Below are 13,575 nucleotides of genomic sequence, written 5' to 3' on the forward strand. Positions count from 1 at the left end.
CTAGGGAACATCGTTTGCAGCAGCTCATTTCTTGATTGTCAAAAGTTTTCAACCTGCTTTAATGAGAAAAATATTTAAATGCAGCGACGTCTTCGAACTCCTCTATACTCTCCACCTGAATCGCTGACGATGGTGTCTAATTGCTACGAAACTCGTCAGTTACGTTCAAATACTTCTAACTTAGATAGTGTCCTATATTACATTCCAAAATATCGATTAGATTTCTATAAATTAATTAATTGTTATCTACATTCGATTTGCTGAGATGCACCTAGATCCATTTAACAACTTGGGTTTTTTTTTATTTCTGGACGGAACTTTTTTAATTGTAATAAGAGCCCTCTAATAGCCGAGTGGATAAAACCACCGAACACTTCTGGTTAGTATGTCGTGAATTCGGGCACGGCCAACGGGCTGACCACGTAAGGTTTTTCGGGTTTTTTTTACGTTAGTAAAACCTAAATAGGATCCAGTTTACCACAAAAGTCTTCCCGGGATGCATCCCCTTCGGCAGATTGCTCACGAGTCGCGTTGCTGTAACTAAATAAACCAAACTAATTCTAACAAGCGATTATTTATTGTGACATCGTCACAATGCCGGGCTGCAACTTTATGTCACAGTTCTCTCTAGTGGTGATCTTGCCCCTGTACATCATTTTTTCCCTGTTAGCAATAAAGTCGTGTTGGTCATCTAGCTAGCTTCTTTCAGGTAAAATTTTGAATTAAAGTGATGTGAGTTTCGGTTCATACCAGAAGTTCTTACAATTATCCTTGGTCTCCTGGGTCCATATTCTTTCCACATCTTGTCTCGACGTTCAACACCCTAACTTCTTTCTCGAGATCAAGGAAGGAAAGTTAGGCAGACACAAAGGGGACTACAGTGAGAATTTATAGGCTACAATTTTTTCAAATTCCAACTCCCTTCTGCAACAGTGTCTCTTGTTATCAGACCAGCAGTATGTATGATGGCATTCGAATAAAAAAAATTACAAGGTAATACAAGGTACCTTTGAGCACAAAATATGTTTCAAGTGGTTTTCTAGAGTACAGAATTTAAATATTTGGTTTGTTTGTTGCAAAATTTGATTGGTTGGCAGGTTACCATTTGATATTCGGCTATGAATGGAACAGTTTCGTACAGTTAATATTAAGAAAAAATATACCTGAAAAAGTTTAAAATATTGTATTTTCAATTGTTGTCTACTTGACGAATGAAATTGTGTCATTTCGTACCGTCCGGGTATCACGATATATGTAACAATGGTAGGCTAATCTCACCACACTGTTTATATGGTTTTTGTTTTACTGTTTGCTCTATTATATTATTTGATATATATAACTACAAAGGTTATTTTACACAGGGGTTTATCACAATAAATGACCAATCTAACATTTTAATAATTCTTTATTCCTCTACTGTACACAATTTAAAGAACTTTTTAAATGTGTTAGGTGTGATAAATCTTTACGTAAGATAACTTTTGCAGTTATATAAATGATGTACTATAATGTAATATAATAGAAATGTTAGAAATACGAAACTTCGTACTTTTAATCTTAATCTTTGTCATTGTTATATTTTTCCCGCTCATCTGCTAGTATATTAATCAATGATAAACATTATCAAAGCAAACAATTAGTAATACGACTTAACAAAAATAAGAATTGTGATATTTAAAAATGAAACAAAAATGTTTCGTGTAATTTATTCATTGTCTTTTTTTTATATTTTCTTATGACTCAACTCATTTCATTGATTTCCTCTGATAAAGAAAAAGGAAACAATAAATTTGTATTCTTATATAATTTTTATATGATAAAACAATATATATTTAATCGTTTTTTTTCAGTAATTTTGAATTCATTCCATCAGGAACCATTTATACAAGCCACGTATACATTGATAAGTATTGCATATATAATGACGTGGAATGAAAACCTCATAAATCATCAACATCACCTACTGACTTAAACTGTACGTAAAGTTCGCCCATTAAAATCCGAAAATACACATAATTAACACTACGATATTATTAAAATTTACGTATCTAAATCAAATTTTTACGGCTTTTTTTCTTTTTTGTTCCCTGAAATTATGTAACTTTGGCGTTACGAATTATTCATTCTTCGATACAAAAAAGTAAATTAATATTTCAGAATAGAATATACGTAATTGACAGTTCGATATAATGAAAACTTTTTAAAATAACTCTTAATTTTCCATTGTGTTTACTAATTCGTGTCCAAATAATTCAACCGCTTTTGATTTACTTTCTTTCCTGTACTTTTTCAAATTTCTAACGACTCTACCGATTTCTTTAATCTGCTCAGTTTCTGATCCTCGGTGGATATTAATAGAAGTTGTAACCAAATCGTATAAACCCCATATTACAAATACGGCATTCAAGACACCAAGACCTATTCTTACTGCCAGTCCTGCCTCTTTCAAAGCAAGCATGAATAATCTTCCTGTTTCTGAAATCGATTTTACGATCCGATCAGCAGAAATTGCTGTTTCAGTGATACTTGCAAGAGATCCTGCTTGTAATACATTCTTTAACGGTGTAGCTTTGATTATATTCACCATATTATTATCGTCCATAACATATTTGACTAATTGAATAATGAGAGGTACTTTCAACATGATTTCTTTATTCGGCTCCATTTCTTCTAGTTTTGAAAGAGTTGGACACCAATCATCTAAGGATTTTAGTGTGCTCATATTCACATGTTGTATACAATCGTCTAATAACAATTTCAGTATTTGGGAATATTCTTCGTCTAATTCCTCTAACAGCTTTTGGAATTGTGTCAAAAGTTGACTGTATTCATTTGCTGCTCTTTCTACTTCTTCTGTGAAATTGATATGTGTATTAAATATTTCATTGACTTTTTCGCATAAGTTTTTAGAAAGAACATAATTGGTGATGGTGGATCCAGCTGAAACGACTCCTCCCGTTGTGGCAGTAGCAATTCCCCCAATTGTAAGAGCCAGAGAAATTCCTGCAGTGACTGGCGTGAGAGCAATTCCCACAATGCTGGCAATTGAACCCAAGATAGTAGCAGAGGCACCTGTCAAATTGGCACAGTTTGATCCGAATGAATGCTTTTTCAGTTCGTCACGAATATTAAGTAAACTGAGGATAATTTCCCAGGTTTTCTTGTGCCATAATGCATACTTCTGAAAAAGTGTATTCTTCGTATTGACATTTGCTTCCGCTATTTCACGCAGATTCTTGATTAATTCTTCTTGAATAACTGTAAATAAAAACAATGTTCTAAATACAAAGTATGACAATGAAATTCGATGAATGGAAATGTTATTGTTAAGCTGAATGATATTGGAAAGTAAAACTTCAGGGTGGGGGTGGTTATAATTAAAGTTGACTTACTCGGATGTGTATAGAGTCTGTTCTCGTTGTCGTATTTTAATGAAAGTTGGTGTATATGTTATATGAACGACTGGAATAAGAAAAATGCAAAACAAAATATTTAGTTCAAATTTCTACCACTAGGTGAAAAACTGGCGCATGCAGAACAATAAAATCGCAATAGGTTTTTATTCACACATTTGTCTAATGTAAATCCATTTGCGTCAATCACATGTTCAAAATGCCTTATAGCGTGTTCAACAGTAGCCAGATAGGTTTCTTGAGGAATTACAGCAATATGGTTTGTTATGCTTGATTTCAATTCAAGCAGAATCTGTATGCCTTCTCTATAGACACGCTTTTTCAGATATCCCCTACATCCAAGAGTCAAAGGAATTTTTTTCCATGCTATTTTTTCATCTAGTGGTAGAAAATTTAACTAAATAGAATCTTTTCATTTTCCTTTTTCCCGTAGTCCATATAACGTATATACCAAGTTTCATCAAAATATGTCAACGACAACGGGCTCTATACAGATTTGAGTAGGGCAAACTGTAATTATATCCACCCTGTACAGTACATGCAGAGTTCAGCCCAGACATTGGTCTAGCAAGTCGGGTCTAGTTTTGGTGTGGTAGTTGCATGCACAATTTACGTACTTATACACAAAACTAGTTTGTGCATGATTATGTGAATTGTATTTGCAACGATTTTCACTCGCGAGAAATGGAGCAATCAATCAACATCGAGTTCTGCTTTAAGTTGGGTTAAACTGCATCAAGAATTCATGAAAAGCTGAACACTGTTTACGGAACAATGGCAAAAAAAGTACGTTTACGATTAGTACGAACGTTTCCGTGAAGTAAACGAATCTCTTGAACTTGCTCCCCGTAATGATCGACCTAAAACCTCCATGTTGCCAGTAGTGAAGGCGTTTCTGGCTACTCATGGAATTCTTGAGCTGAATCATCCGCACTATTCACCTGATTTGGCTCCAGCCGCCTTTTTTCCCCTTGTTATCGTTGTTTCTACAATTGAAGCTACAGCTTCAATTGTAGAAACAATTGATGTAGCGACAGAAATTTGTATACATTTCAGGATCCAGGCTAACGTTGAATCCATCATAAAGATGGTACCGAAAGATTTTTACATTCCCGGCTGTTTTATAGAACAAAGGAAAAGCATGGCGATCGATCATAAAATAACCCTCAAAATGTTTACATTTTTGAATTCAGGGGAGGTTGAAAGATCGAGAAATGGTAGAAAATTTGAGGATTTTATCTATATGTATGGATTTGTGTGTGGCAGGATTTTGTTCACCTTCTTTGAAGCTTAATAACTCCTGTACTTATTATCGAAAATTTGTGAAGTTTTTGCAAGTAGGTTTCTGTATTAGGGGGATTGATTCTGTTTAAATTTTAATGATTAAATGTCGAGAGAGGGGAATAAAGGGAGTCTGACCGTATTCGAGACATGTTATAGACATATTTCGAATACGGACAGACTTAATGACGATTTTATGCTTCATTAGAATTTACAGTTTTCTTATATAAAACCCATCTTAACCTTCAAAATAAAGCTTTTTGAAATTTTATAATAATTAAAAATATAAAAAAGTCTCTAATAATAAAATATCATAAAAAATGGCGCAACGCTCTCGGTTTTAAATATTGCCGGGAATGTTAAGCAACTCGTTGCTGGATTTTACTTTAACTAATAACAATAGATTTTACTGTACTAAAGTTTATTCTTTTCTTCTTACTTCATACAGCTTTTGCTGCTTTTAAGGTTATGATTAACATTAATTAATTATATAACTGAAGCGTTTGCCTGTAGTGGAGTAAATAAAACCACTAAACAAATTGCAAGATTGTCGCGGGATCGCTCCTCATGGCAACGTGGAGTATTCTAGGTGTTCTTCACGCGTAAATTGCAACCAGTTTTTCGACAGAATTTTCTCCCGAGAGGCATACGTAGGCAGATCGACAATTCCTCCCGTCTATTTGACGAGCAACTAAGTAAGAGAATAATGAAATACGATTCGATATGTCACAAATACGAACGTATCTACATTGTATCAACACTGTAAAACATCCAGCAACGTTGCTTTACTTTCTCGACAACATAATAAACAGTAAAATCGTCATTAATCTGACCTTACTTGAGATATAACTTAACCATCTTTTATCTCCCCACTCTTCGATTTTTAACCAAGAAGATTTAACAGAATCAATCTCCCTAATTCCAGCTTTTTATTTTTCTGACAGAAACAATTCTTTTATAGTAATCGCGAGACTGTCGGGATTACTATATTTCAGGATCCAGGCTAACGTTGAATCCTCGGGCTGGCACTCGTTAAGTTTCGCATCGATTTTTATTTTCGAAAGGAGAGAGTATAATAGCAAAGGTAGAGAGTAGGCAGGAGATGCCTAATGTTGCTGGGCAGTATGGCGTGGATAGGTCTACAGTAGGCCACAGTTTAATCTTATCTAAAAAGAATACAGTATAATCAAGAAGACTCAAGCAGCTAAAGGAGTAACAAAGTCACATCTGAGAAATAAAGAACATTGAAAAGCTCACAATGGAATTTGAAACGGATCTGACGGTAGAAGAACGCCAAAAACTCTTGAATGAATAACACCAAGAAACTCGGCGAAATACGTTTTCTTCTGAAAAACAGGATTAATGCCAATATCTGCTATTAAAGATCTTTTGTAGTAGTAGGAGGATGTCAGAATAACGATCTTAGAATGGCATACAAACCAAGTTCAGAATAATAAGCGTGGAAATCTCTAAATGATAATGCTATTAATTACAGTAGAGCGTCGTTTATCCGAAAGTTGGTTATCCGAAACGTCGGTTATCCGAAAGCATTCCAGTCGGCAAATTTAAATTTTCGCTAGTGCTGTGGCGCTGCAATCTTTGGCTATATCTTGGGCTACTCCAATATTTTTTTGTTGGTGTGTGTTTTTTAGCTAGCAGCACTGGCTCTTTTGTGTGGTGTTTTTCTGAAGACAGTGTGTCATGCTGAATCGAACGTTTTTTATACTAGATCATCTTCTAAAGTATAGACTATATTTTTTGGTTTTTAAATTTTTCAATATATTTAGTTTGTTTGTAAGAAATAAAGAAATAATTTTTAACGATACAATAGTAGCGATTATTATTTAAAAAGTATACGTTAGGCTTAACATCGATGAAAATTCAACGCGAAGCGACACGCAACGGAGAAAAGTTTCCACACGAGATATGTTAATATATTTTTTCGTACATAATCGGTTATCCGAAAAATAAGTTATCCGAACAACCTCAGTCCCCAATTGATTCGGATAAACGACGCTCTACTGTACAGGTACTTCCGAAAAATCCTGAAGAAGGGAGAAAAGCAATCGACATTGAACAGATTCTTTAATAACACGAGTGAGCATATTCTCACCTGTGTTATTCCCGACATACATTGGGGTCGTGACCTTTGAACCGCCGCGGCGGTTCGAAGATCATATACGTACAGATACTGTAACGAGATATATCAAGTTTAACCCGGCGCGCCGGGTTAAACTTGATATATCTCGTTACAGTATCTGTACGTTTTTTATACTAGATGTCGCTATGCATCATAATTTTTATATTAAAACGAACTTTCGAAATATTATTATTTTTTTGTTTTTATATTTTTCAATATATTTATTTCGTTTGTGCAAAATAAAAGATTCAACATGGCGGCCACACGCAACGGAGAAAAATTTCAACATGGAAAAGGCCGACATTAGTAAAGTAATTTACTACAAAAGACATTTTACTTACGAAACTGTGGAGTCCGTGAGACATTCTCTAAAGAATCTTCCATAATTATGTGCTGTATAGTACAGTCCTTTCAGTAAATGTAACCTCCGATGAGCAGAGATCCAGTTATACAGCGGAGTAAAGATATAAATGATTATTAATAAAGTTGTCTTATCTGATAATTATCAGATAAGACAACTTTATTTATATTTTAAAACGAAACTATTATTTAATATATTAATCTTATCAGTTGTTATCGATTACAATAAAAACTATATAAAATGTCAGAACCGAAAGTCACAACTTGAATATTTATAACACGTTGACTTATTATAGCTTGAATGAACTTATACTGATATTATTGCATGATTCATGCAATAATATCAGTATAAGTTCGCCCTATGGTAGAGCCGGCCCTACCATAGGGCGAACAGAGCAGTCGCTCCAGGCGCTAAGCCTTAGGGGGCGCTCAGTGGCAAAGAAAATTAAAGGGTATAAATTAGGGGCAACCAAGGGGGGGCGCCGTAATAGGATCTCGCTCCATCCTAAAACTTGCCTCGGGCCGGCACTGTGCATGAATATGATAAAAATAAAATAAAAAATTATCACGAAAAGATAAATTAAGAAATATAAGCATTAACTAACATTTTTTAAGTTAACAAAACATCACATGGACAAAAATATATAAAACCAAAGAGGTACAATACGATGCGGTCAAGTGCTGATATCTGTCAATTAACAATGGAGGGTACATACAGATCGTTACTCCTGTCAACAAAATGGTTCGTATAACGTGGAACACATGCATAACAGTCAAGTCTCGTAGTTTTATGTACGTTAATTATTGCAGTAGTTTTAGTTTCTACATACAGTGTGAGCAGCATAGTTAAATGAAGTTGAATGCTATATTGTATTCATAATAATACACTATAGCATTATCAAATGCTATAGTTTATAATAATTAGCACTAATTTCAGTGGTATCATACCCCCGTATATCATAGTTTTTTTCAAGAGTCATGCCATTCATCTAACTCTTTTTAGGGAAAAATTTTGAACTGAATTTAAGCGACTTCTGGAGTACACTGGAACTTCCTGTACAGTTAATCGGGGCCTACTATCATAACATTTCAGTATCTAATCTCGGCTTTCATTTATCTGTCTCCGTTCTCGAGATTAAAAAAACACAGATAACAATGCAAATTTATAGGTCTACAATTTTTACAAATTGCAGCCTAATGACTTTAATTTTGCGCACTCAAACACATATTTGTGTACATACGCTATTAATACATATACACATATACTTCTCGTTGTTTGAGGGCCTACAATTTAGCGCCAGCCTCCGTAGAGAACAATTGGAGGCTCTAAATTGAGGTTTAACTGTACTGTATTAGAAAACTGAGTTTGATACGACTAAAATCAAAAGGGCCACAAATAGTGTCAAGTTTGAGATAAAATTATATACAGTACATTTTATCAAATTTGTAAATATTTATAAAACTGATAATATGTGAACAAAATAAAACAGATGGGACTGAGAAGAAGCAGTAACCAGATGAGATACAGATAAATATTGATAGTTCATCTAATAAAAGTACTTTTACTTTTATTTTTAAATTATAGAGACATGTTTTGTGGTTATGATACTTTCGCTATCATTACTACAGATCCAAAAGACTATACTGGAGTATGCTTTGCACTTACGTTAAAAATTATAAACAGCGAAAATTACGCAAGTTACTGTTACTTCTTTCTAAATGAAATACAGTTGCCCCTTGATAATCCGACAGGTATGGGACCAAAGGTGTGTCAGATTACCAAAAGTGTCCGGATTACCGAAAATAATTACATATTTCTCATTGTTTTGCTAGCAGTAACTTACAATATTCTCTACTCCAACTGTTCGAACAGAACTGCTCACATAAAACACACGAAATGTGTGTCATCGTGTAAAAATTGGATGGGGAGATTCACATCGCGACATGCTTCTGTGCAAGCAGACACGTAACGGGGACGGGTACCTTGACGGGAGGTGCGTCGGACTACTGAGCATGTCGGATTAAAAAACGTCGGACTATAGAGGGACAACTGTACTTATAAAATTGTACACAGTAAAAACTTGAAAGACAAGAAAAGCGATACTTAACTTTTAAATAAATACAGTCGACTCTCCTATAACACGGGTTCCTATAACACCTATAAGACCGTTTATTTAGGAATTTTTATTTTAAAATGTCGTAGGGTTGTTAGATTTCCAGTGTAATAATTTCGTACAGTAGTTGAGTGTTCGGGAGCACGCATTCATTTGAGCTGGAACCCGAGAACTTCAAATTCAAGAATTGCGAATATCGTTATGTTTTATTATGTATGACATTATTATAGGATTTCTAGATATTTAGCCACAGATTTACCACAAATTACAAGCTCCATTTGACCCAGTTAGAAGTGCAATAACCTGTCCTCGGCTCCAAGTAAGTATTAATCCATCAATCAGAACGAATTTTAGGCTCAAAAATAGGTAAATAGAAAAGATCGATGAAGAGCTAAGAAAAAAGACTGACGATGTAACGGTGTTTGAAGAGACACAACGGAAAGATAGAATAACATTGAAATCTTTACTCCATGACCCAACCTAGGCTTCTTTGTATTAAAAGTTTTGCAAATGTGCTCCACGTGAGTCAAAAAATGACTCCTGAGATTTTCATATTTTTAGACTCAGGGGACTTCAAACGTCGTTAAATGAAAAAAAAAAGGAGAGTTTGTATATAAGTAGGAGATTAGTGTGTGGGAGCACGATTTCGTTTACTCTTTTTGAAGCGTAAAAACATCCATGCTTTTTGTCGAAATTTCTAAAATTTTGTAAATATATTTGGAATTAAGAGATTGAGGTTATTAAATTTCGGTGGTTAAAGGTCAAGGAATGGGGAAATATAGAGCGGTCGTTGCCATATCTCGTACGGGAATGGACATTGTACCTATTTTTAAGGAGGTTATTGCGTGATCCTCCGAAAAGCTGGCTAAAGCTTTTTTGCTTGACCATACGAAATTACACGCGAAGAGCTGCAAGAATGCCTTCCGAGAAGACTTTTAAGGATAATTGGCCCTATTCAGGCATTGCAGACGTGGAGAGAACACGGAAATATACTAGTTATTAGCGTTTACAATTTGTTTTTTAAAACTTGTTTTTATCTTCAAAATTAAGCTTATTGCAATTTTATAATGCATACTATTTGAACCCTGAGATGCAAAATACTGAGAAAAGAATGGATATAAAATGCAATTATGGCTGGAGACTTGTTGCTTCGGTTCTGATGTTAGAGTACACAACAGACAATATCTAGGGATAAAGAGCTAAAGTGACGTTAATGTTTAAAACCTACACGGGAAAAACTAAATTTGTCAGTAAATACAGTATTTTAGTTTAGTTTTAAGTAATATAAAAGGTATTTTTTTAGAAATATACAAATTTAAAATGAAATAAAATACGTAAAAATAATGTTAATGACTATAGTGTTGGCTTTATTTAAAAAGATAATTTTATGACATTAGTGTTTAAACATGCCGACGAAACATGTTGCCAGATGTTTATTTTTGAATTGGCAACATTGTATCTAATTTAATTTAAATTTAGTGACTGTCGATTTGACAGTTGACTTGTTTTCAGTACGTTTTGCCATTTCACCAGGAATGGACTTACGCCAGAATAACGCTTGCAAATTGTGCAAATTTATTTTGAGAATCATGCTTCAGTTCGCCAATCTTACCGTGCGCTACGTCCATTTTACGGTCGACATAATCGTCCATCCGAGCAAGTTATTCGAAAAACCATAGATCGTTTTCGCACCACGCACACTCTAGTTGATAACATGCATCCACAAAGACTCCATACAGTGCGCAAAAAAGAAGTCATTGCTACTGTGGAGCGTAGTGTCGTGGAGGTGTCGATTCGCCATCGTGCACAACAATTGGAGCTGTGCCCATCTACTTTGTGTAAGATTTTGAGGAAAGATCTTGGCTTACCAGCTTACAAGATTCAGCTTGTGCAAGAGTTGAAACCGTGTGACCATTATGCGCGCCGTACGTTCAATGAATGGGCCGAAAACAATCTTTTTCAACGCAAAATTTTGTTCAGCGATGAGGTTCATTTTTGGTTGAACGGCTCTGTCAATAAGCAGAATCGCCGAATTTGGAGTTTAGAAAACCCAGAAGCCTTTGTTGAGAATCCCTTACGTCCATTAAAAGTCACCGTTTCGTGTGCTTTATGGGCTGGTGGAATCATTTGCCCACATTTCTTTAAAGATGATGCATTCCAGAATGTTACCGTCAGTGGAAAGCACTATAGAGCCATGACTGCTTACTTCTTCGTTCCTCAGTTAAATGGTATTAATGCGGCAGTGCTTTGGTTTCAACAAGATGGCGCAATATGCCACGCAGCGCGTAACGCCATCAATTTATTGCGGGAAACATTTAAAGAACCTGTGAACTGGCCTTCGAGATCGTGTGATCTCACACCTATGGATTACTTACTTTGGGATATGAGAAGTCACTAGTCTATGCCGATAAACCATAGACATTGGACCACTTGGAAGTCAACATTCGCCGCGTTATACTGCCCCAGTTGCTCGATAAAGCGGTCGGAAATTGGACTTACCGATTGCGCTTCATTCGAGCCAGTTGTGGCGGCCATTAGCTTGGAATCATGTTTATACATTAATGGCTTAAAATTATCTCTTAAATAAAGCCAACATTAACATTATTTTTACGTGTTTTATTTCATTTTAAATTTGTATACCTCTTAAAATAAAACACTCTTTTTATAATAATTATATTTCCGTATCAGCTATTTCTCTATCCGCCCACGTGGGTGTAGAAATTCTAGAAGTGACGTCACGCTCAACATGTTCCTCGCTGATCAGGGAAATTTCCCTGCATCCGATGTTCCTAACGGTTGTCACGTTCGCACGCTAACGACACCGTTTTAGCATTTCTAATGTCGCTTTTTCTGATAGATGAAATGTATTATGGTAAATTAAAGTAATTCATTTTATTGATATTGATGAGTGCTTGCGTGCTTCTTAATAAAGTCGTTCTAAAACGAAAAAAATAACCGGAACTAAAACGTCATTCGTAACTTTTAAACGGTTGATCGAAGTAAACTTTTTAGCGTGTCAAATTACATGTAGATACGTCTATGTCTATTCGTTAATATAGTCTAACTAAGTCTAAGGGAGGGAATATTTTTGCTTCAATCTAACCCATAGTTCTATTATTAATTTTTAAGTTATTACGACGACAATCGTCGATGCTTTAGATTGTTTAGAGGGTTGACAATTATACACGACCATTTACTTATATTCTCCTTAATGGTGAGAATGAGAATTATACTAATTTCGTATTCTATCTTACACTTTAATCGATTTTTATAAAGTAATTTAATATTTAATGCAGCTACTTACGAATCTGTTGAGAGCACGAAACCGCCATTATTATCTATACTCCTTCCAGGAAATGTATTTCCTTTCAAAAAAATATCCGGTTACATCAGTGTTTCTCAACCTCTAACGAATGATCGCCCCCTTCACTTCAAAATTCCGATGCCTAGGGCCAAGGCTAATGCCAAATTCGTACTTCATTAAATAGACTAATGACTAGTATAATGTTATTTGTTTAATTATTGTACGATATAACGAATAAAATATCTAATTGTTCTTAATATAATGTTTTACTATATCGCCCAGAAAATTGTTTTTCGCCCTCCAAAATAGAAATTGTTACAAAACGCCCACATGGGGGCGATATCGCTCCCGGTTGAGAAACACTGGGTTACATGTAAACACTGCATAGAAACAAAACAAAAAAAAATGTGTTTTCATAAATAAGGAACACAGGTATAACACTCCTCTTTAAACGAGAGTAAATATTTCTATATATAGATTCTATATTCACCACTCGTAGGTTTATGTGTCTTAACTATCGAAGATATCTTTCGTTTTTACATACTTGTACAGTGTGTGAGTATACATACTTAAATAAAGTTACACACCATAGTATATTTATAATAATACCGCTGTAAATAAAAACACAAACAATTGCACAATTATCATTATATTTGTGGCGATTCTTGCGTCACTGATATCGTAATAAAGTAATTGTAGTATATTTTAATTGAATAATATAAACGTTTAACATTCACATCACTATGTTTTTAGTTAACTTAATTAAATAAGTTGTTTTTAAAATAAATTACCTTATTGTTGTAAAATTTATTCTTAAAGTTTTTTTGATATATAATAATTTACATTGAGGTGAGATGAGTTCATAATTTTAAAAAAATCTGTATAATCAGAGTTTCATTTTATAAATTCAATATCTTTAATTAGAGTTTATCACTTAAATAAATATTCTTTCAAAGAAATTAT

General features: G+C 34.4%; 1 protein-coding gene across 2 annotated transcripts; it reads right to left on the minus strand.

Moving 5' to 3' along the window:
* Window positions 1–2,076: 2,076 nt before the first annotated feature.
* On the minus strand, window positions 2,077–12,707 carry LOC111637910. Of its 2 annotated transcripts, none has more exons than XM_023383514.1 (2): window positions 12,613–12,707; window positions 2,077–3,258 (listed from the first exon to the last, which is right to left on the minus strand). In XM_023383514.1, exons 1-2 carry the CDS (start codon window positions 12,638–12,640, stop codon window positions 2,213–2,215), a joined length of 1,074 nt encoding a protein of 357 aa, XP_023239282.1. In that variant the 5' UTR covers window positions 12,641–12,707; the 3' UTR covers window positions 2,077–2,212. The 2 variants fall into 2 exon arrangements, with proteins under 2 accessions (XP_023239282.1, XP_023239281.1); XM_023383513.1 differs by lacking the exon at window positions 12,613–12,707 and adding an exon at window positions 7,176–7,323.
* Window positions 12,708–13,575: the final 868 nt, after the last annotated feature.

Source organism: Centruroides sculpturatus, unplaced genomic scaffold (genome assembly GCF_000671375.1).
Source record: "Centruroides sculpturatus isolate CEXI.00-Female unplaced genomic scaffold, Cexi_2.0 scaffold1089, whole genome shotgun sequence".
Taxonomy (NCBI): Eukaryota; Metazoa; Arthropoda; class Arachnida; order Scorpiones; family Buthidae; genus Centruroides; species Centruroides sculpturatus.

Bases quoted from the DNA above. Each gene is read 5' to 3' on its own strand.
- LOC111637910 (XM_023383513.1), bottom strand. From the start codon at position 7,218: ATGGAAGATTCTTTAGAGAATGTCTCACGGACTCCACAGTTTC. The intron at 3,259-7,175 runs GTAAGTAAAATG...TTTTATTTACAG, and splicing joins CTCACGGACTCCACAGTTTC to TTATTCAAGAAGAATTAATC.